This window comes from Lutra lutra, chromosome 8 (genome assembly GCF_902655055.1).
Source record: "Lutra lutra chromosome 8, mLutLut1.2, whole genome shotgun sequence".
NCBI lineage: Eukaryota > Metazoa > Chordata > Mammalia > Carnivora > Mustelidae > Lutra > Lutra lutra.
Genome location: NC_062285.1, coordinates 119,903,229 through 119,922,796, shown reverse-complemented (window position 1 = coordinate 119,922,796; position 19,568 = coordinate 119,903,229). Strand labels below are relative to the sequence as shown.

General features: G+C 38.7%; 1 protein-coding gene across 1 annotated transcript in view; it reads right to left on the bottom strand.

The window, feature by feature from the left end:
• Nucleotides 1–6,610: 6,610 nt before the first annotated feature.
• ELK3 (ETS transcription factor ELK3) overlaps nt 6,611–19,568 on the bottom strand; it is a 68,647-nt gene continuing 55,689 nt past the window's right edge. Inside the window, exons 4-5 of the mRNA XM_047739413.1 lie at nt 16,213–16,335; nt 6,611–9,133 (exon numbers count right to left, since the gene is read on the bottom strand). Coding sequence (XP_047595369.1) covers nt 9,035–9,133; nt 16,213–16,335 — 222 coding nt within the window. The 3' untranslated portion in view covers nt 6,611–9,034. The remainder of the gene's footprint in view (nt 9,134–16,212; nt 16,336–19,568) is intronic.

Genomic DNA, 19,568 nt, shown 5'->3' with positions numbered 1-19,568 from the left:
TGTGGTTTTGTTGAGTCACAGTTCTTTCTGGGGGAAGAAAGCTATGCAGAATGGGATCATTTTCCTTTATGGTTTCATTTTTAAGATCATGAAGTCTCACTGTGCCAGTTTCGATATTTAATTTATATTTGTGCTGGCCATTCATTTAGAAATCTTCACTGTAAATTTATAGGATAGTACTCAGTTATAAAGCTGTGAGATTTTTCATTTCATAGGTTATATAAATGATACTTTACAAATTTCATATAGCTATCCATAAGTTTGATATTCTTACATATAAAAGGTGAAGAAATACATCCAGTAGTTATATAAAATTCTTCTTCCTAGGAAGTCCTAGGGATGGTTCTTCATTTTATTAAGGAATTTGATATTTTTTTTGATACTTGAGCACCACCATTCAGATCCTGAAAACTTTGCAGTGAAGAGAATTGAATCTCAGAAATTTTGAACCTTGAACACTTAAACTGACATGGTTTGAAAGGTAAGAGAGGATACCTTTTTTGTTTTCCTTCCAAGTGATGTTGTTAACACACATTGAATATGTCACTCTAGGTCTATAGAAGTGGCTCCATTCTATCTGATGCTTTATTACACTTGGAATACTACTTGTTAACATGTTTCAATAATCTATCTTTTGGATCCAGGAAAATTCATGAAGTTGTTTTTGGTATGCTTCTGTTTTTACGGTTTTGTTTTGTTTTAATTTGCCATTTTTACCCATTGTAAGTATTCAGTTTAGTGGCATTAGAGTTTTGTATAGCAGTTACCATTATCTTTGTCCAGAATTTTTCATCTCCAAACAAATGCTATACCCATTAAAAAATCCTCATTTCCCCCTCCCCACAGCACCTAGTAACCTCTAATGTATAGGCATAATTCATTTTACTGTGCTGCACTTTATTGTGCTTTGCAGATACTGCATTGTTCTTTAAGGTTTTATTTATTTGACAGAGAGAGAGAGATCACAAGTAGGCAGAGAGGCAGGCAGAGAGAGAGGGGGAAGCAGACTCCCTACCAAGCAGCGAGCCCAATGTAGGGCTCGATCCCAGGACCCCAAGATCATGACCTGGGCCGAAGGCAGAGGCTTAACCCACTGAGCCACCCAGGTGCCCTAGATACTGCATTTTTTAATAAATTGAAGGTTTGTGGCAACCCTGCTGGCACCATTTTTCCAACTGCATTTGCTCACTTTGTGTCTCTGTGTCACATTTTGGCAATTCTCACAGTACTTAAGATTCTATTATTATTATATTTATTATGGTGGTTTGTGATTAATGATCCTTTATATTCCAGTGTAATTGTCTTAGGGGTGCGACAGATCGCACCCATGCAAGACAGTGAGCTTAATTGATAAGTGTTGTGTGTGTTCTGACTGTTATACCAATAGGCTATTCCCCATCTCTCTCCCTCTCCTCAGGCCTCTCTATTCCCTGAGATGTAATACTAAAATTAGGCCAATTAATAACCCTGAAGTTAAAGTGGCCTGTAATTGTTCAAGTGAAAGGAAGAGTCACACATTTCTATGTTTAAATTAAAGCTAGAAATAATTTAAGCTTAGTTAGGAAGGCATGTCAAAAGCCAACATAGGCTGAAAGGTAGGCCTCTTGGTCCAGTTAGCCACACTGTGAATGCAAAAGAACAGTTCTTGAAGGAAATTGAAAGAGCTACTCCAGTGAACACATAAATGATAAAGTGAAACAGCCTTATTGCTGATACGGAGTAAGTTTTATTGGTGTGGGTAGGTCAAATCAACTATAAACGCCCTTAAGCCAAAACCTAATCCAGAGCAAAGCCCTCTCTCTCTCCAGTTCTGTCAAGGCTTAGAGAGGTGAAGAAGCTCTAGAAGAAAAGTTTGAAGCTAATTGAGGTTGGTTCCTGGGGTTAAAGGAAAGAAGATGTCTGCATAACATAAAAGAGCACGATGAAGCAGCAAGTTATCCAGAAGATCTAGCTAAGATAATTAATGAAAGTGGCTACATTAAACAGATTTTCAATGTAGGCAAAATAGCTTTCTCTTGGAAGAAGATGCCATCAGGTTCTCTCAGCTAGAAAGGAGAAGTCAGTTCCTGGCTTCAAAGTTTCAAAAGATTGAATGGGATGCCCAGATGGCTCAGTTGGTTGAGCATCTGACTCTTGATTTTTGGTTCAGATCATGATCTCAGGGTTGTGGGATCAAGCCCTGCATTGGGCTCCACACTTGGTGAAGAGTCTACTTCTCTCCCTCTGTCTCTCTCTCTCCCTCTACCCCGCTCTCTATGAAAAAATAAATCTTAAAAAAAAAAAAATAGACTGACTTATTAGAGACTAATGCAGCTGATGACTGTAAGTTGAAGCCAGTGCTCATTGACCATACTGAAAACCCTTAGGAATTATGCTAAATCTACTCTCCCTGTGCTCTGTTGATGAAACAACAAAGCCTGGATGACAGCAAATCTCTTTATAGCATGATTTACTGAAGATTTTAAGCCTACTGTTCAGGGAAAAAGGTTTGCAAAATATTATTGGTCACTGACAATGCACCTGATCCCCCAGGAGCACTAATGGAGACGGACAGCTAAAATTAATATTGTTTTCATGCCTGCTAACACAACATCTGCTCTGGAGCCCACAGATCAAGAAGTTTTGACTTTAAAGTCTTACTCTTTAAGAAATACATCTTGTAAAGCTATAACTGCCATAGTAGTGATTCCTCTGATGGATCTGGGCAAAGTAAAATGAAAACCTTCTGGAAAGGATTCACCATTATAGGTGCCATTGAGAACATGGAGGTTTCGTGGGAAGAGGTCAAAATATCAACATTAACAGGAGTTTGGAAGAAGCTGATTCTGAGACTTCAGCAGAAGAAATAATTGCAGATGTGTTTAGCAAGAGAACTAGAACTAGAATTATAAGTGGGGCTGGGAGATGTGGCTGAATTGCTGCAATTTCATGATAAAACTTTAATGATCAAGAAGTTGCCTCTTATGGATGAGCAAAGTGGTCTCTTGAGGTGGAATCTACTCCTGGTGAAGATGCTATGAAGATTGTTGAAATGACAGCAAAGGATTTAGACTATCACATAAATAAACTTAGTTGATAAAGCAATATTGGGGTTTAAGATGACTCCAATTTTGAAAGAAGTTCTGTGAGTAAATTGCTATCAAATAACAGCATGAAAAGACTCTTCCATCCTTTCTGCAGACTTCGTTGTCTTATTTTAAGAAATTGCCACAGCCACTCCAGCCTTCAGCAGCTATCAGCCTGATCATTCAGCAGCTATCAATATCAAGGCAAGACCCTTCAGCAGCAAAAGGACACACTGAAAGTTCAGATGGGTTAGCATTTTTTTAACAATAAAGTGTTTAACAAAAATATATATATATTTTTAGAAATAATTGCACACTTACAAGACTACAGTATAGTATCAACATAATTTTTATATGCACTGGGAAACCAAAAAATTCATTTGACTCACTTTATTATGGTATTTGCTTTATTGCAATGGTCTGGAACCAAACCAGCAGTATCTCCAAGGTAGGCCTGTAATTTTTCTTTTAAGTTTTATTTTGATTTATTTACTTCAGTATATCTCTGCGCCCAACATGGGGCTTGGAATCACAACCCTGAGATCAAGAGTCGCATCTCCTCCCAACTGAGCCAGCCAGGTACCCCTGATATGCCTCTATTTCTTGTGTCTGAATTTGCCTATTGTAGATATTTCATGTAAATAGAGTCTTACCATACTCATCCTTGGGTGTCTGGCTTTTTTCATTCACTTAGAAGGATGTTTTCAAGTTTCATGTATGTTGTAGCATGTATCAGAATTTTACTTATTTTCATGGCTGAATAATACTCTTCAAATGTATATTTCATTTAAACATTTATCTGTTGGTTTCACATGAGCTTTTTTGGCTTTTGTGAATAATGCTGCCATGAACATGGGTGTACAAGCATCTGTTTGGGTCCTTGTTTTCAATTCTTTGAGGAGTTGAATTGTTGAGTCATTTAGTAATTCTATGTTTACCTTTTTGAGGAACCGTCAAATGATGATCCATGGTAACTGCACCATTTTACATTCCCAGTAGTAAAGTATGAGAGTTCTAATTTCTCATCCTTGCCAACACTTATTTTCCTTTTTAGAAAAAATTATATCCATTAGGGGCGCCTGGGTGGCTCAGTGGTTTAAGCCTCTGCCTTCAGCTCAGGTCATGATCTCGGGGTCCTGGGATCGAGCCCCACATCGGGCTCTCTGCTCAGTGGGGAGCCTGCTTCTCCCTCTCTCTCTGCCTGCCTCTCTGCCTACTTGTGATCTGTCTCTCTCTGTGGAAAAAAAAAAAAAAGAAAAAAATTCTATCCATTATAATACATATGACATGGTACCTCTTTGTGGTTTTGATTTGCATTTCCCTAGTGAGTAGTTTATTGAATATCTTTTAATGTGCTTATTGGCCATTTGTTTATCCATTTTGGAAAAGTGTCTATTCAAGTCCTTTCCCCATTTTTAAATTGTTGTTGCTGAGTTTAAACTATAGTTCTTTACATATTCTACTTTTTCTTTAAGATTCATTTTAGAGAGGCGTGCAGGAATGGGGTGGGGGAAGGGCAGAGGGAGAGAATCCCAAGCCCGCTGAGCACAGATCGCCATGAGAGGCTCAATCTTATGACCGTGACATGACCTTAGCTGAAATGGAATCAGATGCTTAACCAACTGAGCCACCACCAAGGTGCTCCTCTTTATATATTCTAGATATTAGATGCGTATGAGGTATATGACTTGCAGTTATTTTTTTCTATTCTGTGGGTTGTCTTTTACTTTCTTGATGGTGTCCTTTTAATACATAAAGTTGCTCATTTTAATGATATCCAACATCTTTTCTTTTTTATTTAACTTCTGGTCTTGGTGGCATATTTAAGAAACTACTGCCAAATTTAAGGTCATGAATATTTTCCGCTGTTCTAAGAGTTTTATAGTTTTAATGCTTACAGTTAGGGCTTTGATCAATCTTGAGTTAATTTTTGTATATGGTGTAAAGTAAGGATCTTAACTTCATTCTTCTGCAGGTGAATGTCTAGTTTTCCCAGCACTATTTGTTAAAAATACTGCCCTTTTCCCCTTAAATAGTCTTGGCACCCTTGTTGCCAATCAGTTGTCCATAAATGTGAGAGTTCTATTTTGAGGCTCTCGATTCTATTTTATTGGTCTACAACTCTGTCGTTCTGCCACTACCACAATGTTTTGATGACTTGTAGCTTTCTAAGTTTTGAAATCAAGAAGTGAGTCTTCCAACTTTGTTCTTTTTCAGGATTGTTTTGGCTATTCAGGGTCCCTTGAAATTCCATTTAAATTTTAGGATGGGGTTGTCTTATTTCTTAGGAAATATGCCATTAGGATTGTGATAGGAATTGCATTGAATCTGTAGATCCTTTGTGACTATTGGGATTTCCAGTCCATGAATTCAGGATAGCTTTAATATTTTTTTAGCAATGTTTTATAGTTTTTCATTGTATAAGTCTTATGCCTCCTTGATTAAATTCATTCTTATTTTATTCCTTTTGATGTTATTCTAGGTGGAATTATTATTTTTTGAGTTTTTCATTTGCTGATGTGTAGAAATAGAAATATTTGTGCTGATTTTGTATCCTACAATTTTGTTGACTTTATTAACTTTTTTGTGGATTCTTTAAGGTTTTCTACATATAAGACCATGCCATCTATGAATAGAGATAGCTTTACTTCCTTTTTAATTTGAATTTCTTTTATTTTTCTTGCCTGACTACTTTGGTTAGGACTTTCAGTCCCATGTTGAAGTAGAATTGGCAATATGCTCTTTATGTTAGGGAAAACACTTTCTTTTTTTTTTTTTTTTTTTTTTAAAGATTTTTTATTTATTTATCTGACAGAGATCACAAGTAGACGGAGAGGCAGGCAGAGAGAGAGAGAGAGGGAAGCAGGCTTCCTGCTGAGCAGAGAGCCCGATGCGGGACTGGATCCCAGGACCCTGAGATCATGACCTGAGCCGAAGGCAGCGGCTTAACCCACTGGGCCACCCAGGCGCCCGGGAAAACACTTTCAATCTTTCACCACTGAGTATGATATTAGTTGCAGCTAAAAGAATAAATGATATTTTCTTTTCTTCCTCCTTATCTACCCCTATTTTAATATAAAATGATTGGTAGACCTTAAGACTTAAAAGATCAGGGGCGCCTGGGTGGCTCGGTGGGTTAAAGCCTCTGCCTTCGGCTCGGGTCATGATCCCAGGTCATGGGATCGAGCCCCACATCAGGCTCTCTGCTCAGCAGGGAGCCTGCTTCCTCCTCTCTCTCTCTCTCTCTGCCTGCCTCTCTGCCTACTTGTGATCTCTGTCAAATAAATAAAATCTTAAAAAAAAAAAAGACTTAAAAGATCAGAGGACCACTTTTCAAACCAGTTCTCCTCCCACCCCCTTCCCTAAGTCAACCTCAGTAATTCTGTTTGTTTCCTTAAATATCTCTTTAAAATGTACATATATATAATAACATGTTTTGATGTATCATATTTAAGGCTAGATGACTTACTTTCCAACTTGTACCCATATAGAAAAGTAAAATTTGGATTATCCCAAGTAAATGGAAGTAAACCAACCCCACTTGCCTCCTCACACCTTTTATCACAAAGTATTTATTGAACAAAAATAATATAATAGTAAAATTGATACATATATGAAAGTGAATGAAGAAGATATACAGTCATAGAAAAGATGTGTACAAGGAGAACGTTTAGGTTATAGTTCTATAAAACCTTAGCCATCTCAGTTTAACACTGATGAAGTAGACATATAAAAAGAAAAAGTTAATATGTCCTTTGAAACCTGTTACACACACACACAGAATGAGGCAGCGCTATAAGAGTTATACTTCAATACCTCCAGTTCTACATTTGTGTCATAGTTTTTTGATCCATAAAAATCATGGCTTTTTTCTTTTTCTAATAAATGGAGCTAGAATGTATGTTAATCATAGTATTTCAAGGAAGGAAATACAAGAATCAGATTTATAATCTTTTGAGAATTTCCAGTCAGCATGTACATTTAAAAATATTTTCGGTTGTGATTTTTGTACATTGATTAACTTCCTTTGGTTTCTCTTTAAGAATCTTAACATTTGGAGTACATTCTTTTATCTGACAAATTTTTAAAAATATTCTATCTTTGTTTTTTCTACCTAACATAAATACTTGGGCTAGTAGTTACTTATGTTAGGCATAGGAAACAGAACTGGAATGAGCACCAATCATTGTTCTACCTTTAATGAGCTGTGTGACCTTAGGCAACTCCCTGTTGCTCTTGTGTAATTGCCTTATCTGGAAACCATGGTAAGAAGCATTCTCAAAGGCCCCTTCTACCTTTAACATTTCATGTTTGGTAAATATCAGTTCCCCGGACCAGCTCTTTTATTTTAGTACAGAATTATCCTCAGCTTATGAGGATGTGACAGTAGTATCTGTGGATTTTGGAATTAACTTTATATCTAAAAGTGTATATTAGAGATTTATACATCCCCATACACAGAGACACTTAATTCCAATGGAAAATCTCAAGATTTTAAGCATTATAACAAAGTTTTAGATTCTTTGAAAATTCAAGGAATATTTGTTTTTACAAGCTTTATTTTTTACTCATTTTTCATAATCTTGCCATTTAATACCTACTGTAGAATCCGTTGTTCAGCCACATTTCAAACTGGTTTGTTACTTACAGTTAAGGATGATGATCTTGAAAGCACTGGGCACTTTCCAGTTCTTTTCACATTTGAACTTTCCTACTTTATGTACAAAACAATGCCTTAAGAGTGGCATCTGCTGATGTTTCTGTTCTCACTGCTCTACACTACACAAAAGAATTTACTGCTGAGTGCTCCAGATTGTTAGTAGTTCAGTTCCACAATGAGGTTCCTAAAGAGTTACGTATTTCTTATATTCAATTTCCTTCATTCTCACCATAAACTTAGTGATACATAAAACAGTGTATCCTACCTCTCCATCTCCACAAACAAGGCTATGCTTTATACCCCTGAAGACATCTATTACAGAATTGTTAGGTTCATCAACCAGTTTGTAAGCCTCTTCCTAAGCATGAGCTGTTTAAACATTAATTATAGTTCCAGGGGTTGAGAAACCTGAACTCATAACGATACAGGAAATGTATCAGGGATGTGATTCTCTATGGAAAACTGGGAGAACCACAGCTAATTTTTTGAAATAAGAATTTGCTTACATAGGAGATACCCCAGGGGCATGGCTAGAATGAATCTGATGTAGATTTCCATCTTAGGTTTTTGTTTGGGAGGAGCTTAAAAGATTGTAAACAGCTAGGTGGCTAACCTTTCAAAGTTCATTTTTTTTTTTTTAAATGCACTTTAAAACATTTTCTTTTATGAATGTTTATTTTCTAAATATGGCTTAGTTTCTTTTATAAAAACATGAAATCGGACATTTACTGAACTTCAGTTCAAAAGAGGTTCTAAGGCAATTCTTATACAATTGAAAGCGAAAAAGAAAAATATGAATATGCTTTCATTTTGCCTACTTGTGAAAAATGATTCTACTAGAGAGCTGTTTGATACTAATTTTTGTCTTTCATTTTTTCTTAATACTAAAAAATATATAAATCATTTACATAAAACTAAATGCAAAGGAAGGCACAGCTGGTTATAGTGTCTATAAGCATAGTACAGCATATGCGGAAATTAGAAAGAAAGCTTCACATCCTTATTAGTTACACTGAAAACCATTAAGAAAAGTTCTTCACTGTCAACAGTGTTCAACACTTAAGAGCTAAGAGGATCTAAGAACAAAAACATAAAAATCACTTAATGCCAAACAGATCTTCATATATACTTGAATATAAAAAAAAAGTTTTAAAAATGCTAACATAAATCTAGACCATCCATGTTATGAAAAGTGCAAACCAAATTAACAGCCGGTTTCACAATGTCCTTCTCATGACACAGGTAAACTAGCCCATGGGGACAAATTTGTTTCATCAGTTAATAAGTCTTTAACTGTGGCCAGATGTCATCAGGATTTCTGAGAATTCGAAGAAAGCAGTACTGGAGAAGCAGCTCTATCCAGACTGGGGATTGGCACTGGCATGTGGCCATTAAGCAGTGTTGGAAACTGTAGGGGACACAAGATTTTTAAAATAATTATTACAGATCCATTGGGACAAACTTAATTTCTTTACATTCCTAGACAGACCATAGTGAATCACCCCTGGGACTGATGGGTTGCAAATTACTGTGCAGAATGAGATCAGGATTATATACAGCAAACAGGAGATAAGGCCCAGAAAATTTCCCTATTTTATATGCCTAGGCCACTAGGAAAAAAAATGTACATATGGTGCTAAAGCATGTTCTAATACTCCTTTTAAAAGGTTCCAAGCTACTTAGAATGCTGATTTGCTTTAAAGTAATTTTGTTTTTTTGTTTTGTTTTTTGCTTTAAAGTAATTTTGAAAACCACAGACAACTGACTGCTGATTCACATGTAAAACTTCTAATACTTATAATACTCTATTTTGAAAATGGCCATTGTTTTTCCAGAGTACTATATGATGCTTCTCAGTAACTGTTAAAAATGAGGAATGTTTTAGCTTAAAATATTTAGAAAGCAAGAATATATATTGAAGCTGAGAAAGTATTTTTTTAATTACAATGATAAATAATATCAAACTTAATAGATCACCCTTAAGTGACAAAACAAAGAATAAAGTTAATTTCTGTATTGTTGGTAACTAAGATGATAAATGGGATAAAAAAGTATATGCTTTGGTAACCTTCCAGTCTAAAGGAAATACCACCACTGTACCCCCAACTGAATAAGAATAATTAAAGGCCTCTTTTTAATACATAACTGTTCACAGCTAGATTTTCGCTGTCCAGAATGACATGTGCCAAAATGATCTCCAGGGGTATCTTCCAGCTTTATTTTTATTTAGTCTAGATAGGTTAATATTAAAGGTCAACACTATAAAACTGCAGAGCCTGGCACAAGTTAGAAGTACAATAAATATAGAATATATTTCAATTTTCAAACTATTTCAATAACTGTTAATGTCTCATACCTTACAGTTTATTGGGGATTGTCATTTCAGTTCGTATCTAGGAGCTTGTAAAGTAAGTTTGGTTATCCCCATTTGACAGAAGAGAAGACACAGCTCAGATAAGTTCAGATTGGTTAAAGACTAATAAGCAGTAAAGCCAAATCTTAAACTTAAAAGATCCTGTGGTTTTTGTACCAAACTGGCCAACTTATTTTTGGCAGGGCTTGGTGTGAGTGTGCTCTTTAAATACTCTTTCAGTTTCTTTAAGGGTCATTGGCATATTCAAGGTTTTTGTTTCTTTTCTGACACTTTGGAATTTTCGTTGTTTGTAGAATTTTATCCATTTCAATTGGATTATCAAATCTATTTGCATATATAGTTCATACTCTATTAAGATCCCTGCTCTTAAATACTATTCCCATTGACTTAAGAGTGAACACAGGATGAAGAGCAGGTTTTGAATATTCATTCTCTTAGCTTATTTGCAGTCTTTTCTCATTTTGTTTTTTGTCCATCTTCTTGGTGTTTTCAAAAGAAGTAGCTTTTTGTTTTGTTAATCTTCCTGTTTTAAAAAGTATGTTAACTGATTTCTGCCCTCTGCTCACTTTTTTTTTTAAGTTTTTATTTATTTATTTGACAGAGATCACAAGTAGACAGAGAGGCAGGCAGAGAGAGGGAAGCAGGCTCCCTGCTGAGCAGAGAGCCCGATGTGGGACTCGATCCCAGGACCCTGAGATCATGACCTGAGCCGAAGGCAGTGGCTTAACCCACTGAGCCACCCAGGCACTCCTGCTCTTTATTTCTATACACTCAGTTGTAGTTTCTCTTGCCTGTCTCTTCTGGCCTCTTTCATCTTTATTGACTCCCTACCTCCACTAGCTTAAGTTGCAACATTTAACCCAAACTTTTGTTCTCAGCCTTCCTTTCTCCTGTGCTGGTCTCAACAATCCTTTCCTGCTGTCAGTTAGACATCCCTATCAATGTGTCTTCACCAAAAACCTGCTATTCCGCTTTCACTCTTAAGTTGGTGAGAGTGGTGATATGACGCTAAAAACTTCAGTCAGGGCTCTGCCACTTACTAATGTGAGGTCTTGGGTCAACTGAGCAATGACTCTGGGCTTTTTGTTTCCTTATCTTTTCAGAAAGAACTGTTGGGAGTACAGTTGACTCTTGAGCAACACAGGTTTGCAGATTTTTTTTTTCAGTAAACACAGTATAGTACTGTAAATATATTTTCCTTACAATTTTCTTTTCCCTAGCTTACTTTATTATAAGAATACAGCATAATAATACATATAACATGGAAAATGTGTGTTATAGTCAACTGTTAAGTTTTTGAAAAGTCAGAAGTTATATGTGGATTTTCAACTGTGAGGAGGGGGTCAGCATCCCAATCCCCACTTTGTTCAGGGGTCAACTGTATTAAATCAGAAGCCATGAAAAGTGCTTTGAACAACTTTTAACATACCCTAGCCCTCAATAAATGTTAACTGCTTACTTATAGCATTTCCAGTCTTTTAATCACATAAGTAATCTTTGCCTTGTCCTAATTTTCACTTTGCCTCCTACTCCTCAAACCCAACTAAAAGTCTTTCTCTCAATTTTACCTCTGGAATGTCTTCTAAATCTATTCATATTGTTCTAAAAGATGATTTTTCCCTCAGTATTTGCAGTAGTATAAATATTCCTCAGGGGCGCCTGGGTGGCTCAGTAGGTTAAAGCCTCTGCCTTCAGCTCAGGTCATGATCTCAGGGTCCTGGGATCGAGCCCCGCATCGGGCTCTCTGCTCGGCAGGGAGCCTGCTTCCTCCTCTCTGTCTGCCTGCCTCTCTGCCTACTTGTGATCTCTGTCTGTCAAATAAATAAAATCTTTAAAGAAAAAAATATATATATATTCCTCATATCTTCCTGTACCTTACACTTTTTGCTTTTTCTTCAGTCCTTCCTTCATGCTTGTATCAGCAATATCTTTCTAAGATAGAGAATTTTAGAGGTGCCTGGGTGGCTCTGTTAAGTAGGTGCTTTTTGTTCAGATACCAGAGTCCCGGGATCGAGTCACATGTCAGGCTCTCTGCTCAGCGGGGAGTCTGCTGCTCCCTCAAATAAATTTTTAAAAAAGTAGTATAGTAAGATCTGTTCTTTTATCTCCAGCTTAGAATACCTTCCATTGTTTTTGAGAGACTAAGGTGGAAAATCCTGAGCATACCATTCAAGGCCCACAGCCACCCAGTCCCTTCCTAGACAATGTTCTTGCATATCCAGATCATGTAGATTATCTAGAAGGTGTTTTCTCTCTGCCAAAATCCTATCCTTTTTTCCCAGCTTAGGTGCCATTTCTTCCATGGAGCCGCCTTCTAGTCCCCAGCTAGAAAGTTACTCCCTGTTGGGTTCCTATAACATTTTGTTTATATATCTATTATAATATATAGATATAGGTTGTAAATATATATATTTATAATATATATATATTCCCCTACAATCCCTAATAACAATGCATTGCAAATATTTTCTGGGTTAGATCTGTTGAATTAAAATATTCAGAAAATATTCTCAATTGAAAACTTAATTCTGGGGGTGCCTAGGTGGCTCAGTTGGTTGGGTATCTGCCTTCAGCTCAGGTCATGATCCCTGGGTCCTGGGATTGAGCCCCACAGTGAGCTCCCTGTTCAGTGGGAAGCCTGCTATCCCTCTCCCCATCCCATTCACCCCAGTTATGCTCTCTGGCTCTCTGTCAAGTAAATAAAAAAAAAAAAAAAACAACCTTAATCCTTGTTTTCAAGATATTATCTGTACCTATGCCAGATTTGATGAAAATCTGTTTCAGAAGTGGAACAGACACCCTGTAAATAAGCTCAAAATGCCAAACTGTTCTGACCAATCTCGTTTTATTTTTAAATATATCTCTTCCAGAAAGGCACTAATATCTTCTCTCCCCTTCCCTTAAATTCTTCAATATCTGCTGTAAGTTGCCACAATAATTACATCAGTGGACCTTCTGTGCAAAATCTCCTCAGCTTTGTCAACTCTTACCTGAATAAAGATTCTGATCTACTTTCCAAGCCTCACAACAGGAAATTTGCCAGCATAATTTAAAACTTATTGTAGCCTTCCTCCATGTCTAGTATATATGGAAGATTTTTGTTGTTGTTGTTGTTGTTGTTTTTTAATTTGTTAGAGATCACAAATAGAGAGGCAGGCAGAGAGAGAAAGGGGGAAGCAGGCTCCCCGCTGAGCAGAGAGCCCGACGTGGGGCCCGATCCCAGGACCCTGAGATCATGACCCAAGCCAAAGGCAGAGGCTTTAACCTACTGAGCCACCCAGGTGCCCCACGTAAGGTTTATTTTTAAAGAAAAATAGTTCAAAAGGAGCACTGCTGATAATCTGAATTTTGAATATTCCTCTTACCATGTTTTATTTACTATTTTCAAAACTGCTATTTTCAACTTTTTCACAACTGCTTTTATCATGGGAAGAGTAATATTTTAAAAAGTACAAAGTTGTTTTTCCTTAATTTTATGGACCCCAATCACAGAAAGAGGGCACAAGGCCCTGCCAACAATCCTCTAAACATGATTGTTTTCCCCATTTCCAACCTCCCATTTGTGGGGGGTTTTTTATTGTTTTGTTTTGTTTTGTTTTTTGGTTGTTTTTGAATGGCTCTGGTAGGACAGGTACATTTTGTGAAATTAAAATTCTGAGTAGATGGCCTTTCAATACAGCAATTTCTTCTGCAGAATTCTAGTTATAAATTAGGAACCACTGGTCTCCTGTGGTTCTCAAAGTGAATTCCTAGAGCAGCAGCATCACTAGGGTCTTGAAACAATATTATAATCAGACCCTGTCCCACACCTTCTAAATCAGAAACTCTGAGGCTGGGGCCCAACAAAATCTTTTAACACACTGCCCAAGCAGATACTGTTGCAAGTTACCTTTGAGTGCCACTGGTCTGCAGTGGTGACTGAAGAGAAAAGGGTGTGTATGTGTGTCCAAGACCCGGAGCTCCAAATACCCTGCTAATGTGTAGAAACCCTATGGATATGAACCACTGTTACTGTGAGGAGTGATGATGGGCTGGGAAAGGTTTAGTATCCAGGGCAAAGGATCCCAAAGAACTCCCAAACAAAAGTTCTCCCTGGCTTCCTTGGGAGATCACCAAGCCCTGTACCAATCAGGTGGCAGAATTCTCAGTAAGGATGGAAGTGAGATTCCATTCATTATTCACAAATATCTAGTGAACCCTATGGAAGCTTTCATGGATTGTAGGACTAAAGTAAGATTGCAGTCCATGTACCCTTGGAGCTTACCATACACATGGCACCAAACAACTCCTTCCTTTGGCTCTCCTTAGGAGTTCTAATACTAGAATACTGCTGCTCCATTCTGAATACTTTGAGGAAATAAGGTCTTTCAGTTCTCCACCAAAAGTTTACTAACCTAAAACTTTTCCTAGTACTACATTAGCTCACTGCTTCTAGTTCTTGTTTCTCTGCTGGAGTTAAAAGGGCTAAAAATCAACATGTTGGCTGTGTAGGACCATAGCTCAATTTCTTGTGATGAGAAGATGGGCCAAAAGAGAAACCTGATTACCTAGGGATATACAGTCACATCCTGACAACCCTACCTCAACCTTACTAGGAAACCAGAGAAGCAAGATAGCAATCAAAACCTCTTTAGCTCCACCTTCTTCTGAGACCCTAAATCCCAGCATGTATAGCTCCTGGCACAGAGGGGATCAGTACTAACCTTGATAAGCAAAATGACCCGTGCTCAAAAATGCACAGAGATCTGATCTTTTTAACACTCAGTTTCTTAAATATTTCTTAACTTTTTCTTTTGTTTTTTTTTTTTTAAAGATTTTATATATTTATCAGACAGAGATCGTAAGTAGGCAGAGAGGCAGGCAGAGAGAGAGGAGGAAGCAGGCTCCCTGCTGAGCAGAGAGCCTGATGTGGGGCTCAATCCCAGGACCCTGAGATCATGACCTGAGCCGAAGGCAGAGGCTTTAACCTACTGAGCCACCCAGGTGCCCCTTGTTTTTTTCCAAAGTAACCTCTACACCAAACGTGGGGTTCAAACTCACAACCCTATGATCAAGAGTCACGTTCTCTACCAACTGAGCCAGCCACGTGCCCAATTCCTTGGTGAATTCTTAGGTATCCACTCATTTAGTCAGTGATAATTACTGAGCATCATTTGTGTGCCAAGCAATGTGGCCAGACACGGGGCGGGGGGGGGGGGGGGCGCGGGCAGGTGCCGCTGTAAACAAGAACCAAGATGCAGTTCTGGCCTCTTGAGGGCCCACAGTCTAATGGGGGAGATTGCCAGGTGACTAGGCCATTGTAATACAAAGTGGTTGGTGCTAAATGCAACAGGAACAAAAGAACTACATCTAGCTTGGGTGAGCCAAACTGGGGAGGTGGGGGGGCGGGGCGCAGGCAGGCATGGGATTCAGGGTGGATGAAACAGGCTAGAGTTAGAGGGGGTTTTCACTTACCCCAGTTTCGCTTCACTCCTGTCCCTAGGACCCTTTCTATTCTCTTAGTAACATCTTTATCTGTGAGGAACTTGGTCTTTGAGTCTCAAGGGAGAAATACTGATTACCACACAATCGCAAGTAATGCTACTGCAAGATTCTAGTGTGGGAATGAATAATAAATGCACCTACCCAGTAACAGGAGTTGTGCAAGATAAAGCAGCTAAGACTGTTTTTAACCAAATGCCCTGGATGCTCCTTTCTTGTTACGGAACAAGGAGAACTTGATGATGATTCATAGAATCATACGGCTAACTCTTCTATTACAATATAGAGACATTCTTCACTGTTTTTCTCAATTCAAATGGTGTCAGTACATTGCTTCATTTTTTAAAGTTGTCCCTTTTCCTTGATAAATTTCCAGTTTTCATAGTCAATGAAGATATCCAAACCCTTTCAGAATTAATGGTTCCATTTGCGATATCTGACATGAATACGCCATTTCTGCCTCGATGAAAATCTCTGCCTCTGAAGGCTGGGTTTGACAGCACCATTAACTCCCCGTGGAAACTTAACATTTTATCCAAAGGTAGGCTAGAACTCTGTTACCTTTACAGTATTTATTGGGAAACACACCCTTTAGAAGCTGGCTGTTTAAACATTCATTTCTAGATGCTCACCTGGAAAAGCGTGTTTGGCCCTTGCAACCGGGCGGGACTCAGTGGAGCAACTGGACTAAGGCTGCTCCAGAAATGTATGCTGGATAGCAGTGGACTCGGGGTCAGAAGCAATCCATTTGGTGTCTGGGAAAAAAACACATACACAGGTTTTGATAAAGGTATCCCCTAATTCTGGCCATAATCAGCAGTGCGGCTAGGTACACTAGCCACGAACCAAGAAACAAGCCCTCCCATCTTAGGAAAATCTGACAACTATGTAATTTCTGCAAGGCTGCGCACAGTTTAATTTTCTTCAGTTCTGATGGTATTAGCAATTTTATAAAGGAGCAAAGTATGGACAAGTTACCTTCCCTAAACACTCTGAACACTCTCAAGTTTATAGCAGTATTCATCCAGATGGTTCCTTCAATTTATTTCCCTTCCCACATTAAAGATGATTTAGTGTACAAAATGGGATTCCATGAAGGGGCCTTTTTTTTTTTTTTTAAATCTATATTATTTTCCTACAGTGGACATCCATTACACACATTTTAAAGGGCCTCTCGAGCTTCACTTTCATGGGCATCAATGGCCCTTTAAGATTTTAGGACCTGTTGTTAAAATACCCTGTAGCAGCTTCTGCAAAAATTCTGAACTGGGTTTTCCAAAGATTCCATTCCGGATATGAGGCTGATGAGAATTCATCTCCCTGGCAATGGTTTGGAGGAGGAAAAAAATTCTTTCTTGTTAGATTGGGTGTAAAGCCAAAACTCTGGGTTTCCCAGGAGAGTGCCAAGGACTGCATTTGCTTGCACACACACAGCAGGAGTCCTGGCCTGCAAGCGAGCTGGAGGACAGAAGAAACAACTCGCCCCAGCTGGTATGTCTGCATGGCTTTTATTCTCAGCTGAGGCAAACTCCCTGGCCCATGGTGGTTTTGCACCTTTGCTGACTAGAAGGAGCCCCTCAGTGGTTTTGTGATGTCAATAAGGTGCTCTGTGTAAGAAGCACCACAGCAAAGGCGCCAGCATTGCCAATTACATCACTCTGGATGCTAAAGTGTTATTTTTTCCTAGAATTGGCCCCAACAGCTTCGCTAATTATCGAGAATATCTGGCATAAACCTAAGTCGAAAGGTCTGTTCTGTTCCACAGAGACAAACATCCAAAGGTTCTCAAACTGTGACACTGCTGGAAGGTAAACTAAGTTATACCATGTTGAGTCTTCGGTTCCACAGCATTTCCTACACATGGAATAATCTATGAGGTTACTAGAATAAATACATGTTTTAGATAAGCTTCCCACTTCTAATCCAAGGCAGTTTTACAAATATGCTGGGCCATCTGGTCTGGTGATTAAGACTGAACGCTTCAGCATGGGCTCTGCTAGGGTTCCAACCTCAGAACCACTACTTACCACCTAGGTAACCGCTCTATGCCTTGGTTTCCAAATCTATAAAATGGGGAGGAAAAAATGCCTACCTTAACGACTGCAGGGAAAATAAGATGGTGTACGTAAAGCTCTTAATATGTGCCTGGCACATAACAAATGCTCAGAAGTGTTGATCACAAGTGTACCCAACATACTTATTCAATGAATTTCATCTGTTCATGGGAAAAGTTCTCAATGTGTGTATAAAAGTACTCAGGGTTCTGAAACCAGTCAAGTCAGCCAGTACCTTCAAGACTCCTCTCAGTCATATTAGGCTCAAGTCCAGAAACTCAGGTCATCTGAGAACTAACTTTGCTTGTTACTCTGGAACGAAAATCCAGCCACGTTATGCCACGTTAACATTCAAAAACTAGTGTGTTCAGGGCCTCCAGTTTAACTACCAATAAAGGTCCCAAAGCTCTTAAGAGACGGTAAGTCTTCTAGACTACAAAACCTACCTTTCTCTTATTCATGGCCATAAATACACATCCACTCCATTTTAATCCTTTGAGCAATACATGAAGTTTTATTTTAGTCTAAAATGTGTACCCAGGTCTGGATGTGAGATGTTTGCACATCTGTTTCAAAGGGATACAGGACGTACTCAGAATATAGTAGTCTTCTGTTTCCCACGTTTAATCTTTTGGAATATCTTTTATAACATATGCAAATAAATATTGTGAAATGACTTCACTCGCTCTTCTCCCCACCCCGACCCCTCTTCTCCCTGAAGATCCTGTGGCTGTAAAGAAAAAATTATTTGGTTGCTCTTTTAAGGAATGTTCCTATTAATGCTCACCCTGGGTAATCTCCAATACAGTGCGAGTTTTTAGAGCCTTTTTCCACAAGTTCCTGGAATCAAGGTGGGCTGGGCCTGAGGGTTAGACACTAAAGAAAGAAGCCACAGCAAAACGCATGCTTCCTCTTCCTTCACCAAAAAATACTTTAGCAAATGGGCTCTTTTGAATGGCAAACAGGGAGTTCCTGATCCCACCAGCTTCAGGGAAGGAGATGCCCTAGGACCTGAAGCAAAGGGCATTGATGTTCAAGGGGAAAGACCATCTAAGCAGGATCTTGTTTTCATCCTCAACTCAGTTCTTCTTCCACATAATACAGTTTCCTACAAAGCCTGCACATTCAAGCTAAACCTGGTGAGCTGGCATTACCCAGACATCCCCCACCTTTGTGCCCTGGTTCATGGCCCTCTGCCTGGACCAGACCCTCAGACCTCTTCCTCTTTCCTACCCCTGCCTCCCTCTGCCCATGAAAACTCCACCTCCTCAAAGGAGACTTTTCTGCTTTTCCCTCCACCAGGTGAAAGTTGTCTTTTTCCTGAATCTTTGTAACACTTTATAACCCCCTTTTCCCTTAACAATTTCTGTATCATATTATAGTAATTTGCATATTCTTCTTATACTTTTTTCTGTAGCCTTTAAGGTAGGATGCTTATCTTTATTCCTATAGCACCCGGTTTCTAAATACTTGATGAGCTGAAGCGATCTGTAGCTCTACGTACATCCTCTCACATGTGACCTGTTGGACATGTCCAATGGAATGCCCATGTTCAAACTAAACACCTCACATTCTTTCCAAGTCTAGTGTTTCTTAGGACTCCTCCATTTCTATCAACAATACCAGCCATTTATCCACTCAAGAAATACAGAGTGCATGATAATGTATCAGGTGCCAGAGATACAATGATAAAACAAGACATGATCCGTGGACTTACAGCCCTGTCTACAATCCAGCATCCTCGTCACTGAGATGCAAAATGGTCTCCCACTTGCTACAACCTCTGGGGATGACCTGTGGATCCTTCTTTGAACTGACTCTGATTTTTGCCCCCCATTTCCATTCCTGATGCATTCAAGGCCCTATAAGCTTAGAGATGGCATTCAGTAAATGCCTCCTAAACCAGCCCCTGTTCCTCTGGTCCCTCTTTCTAT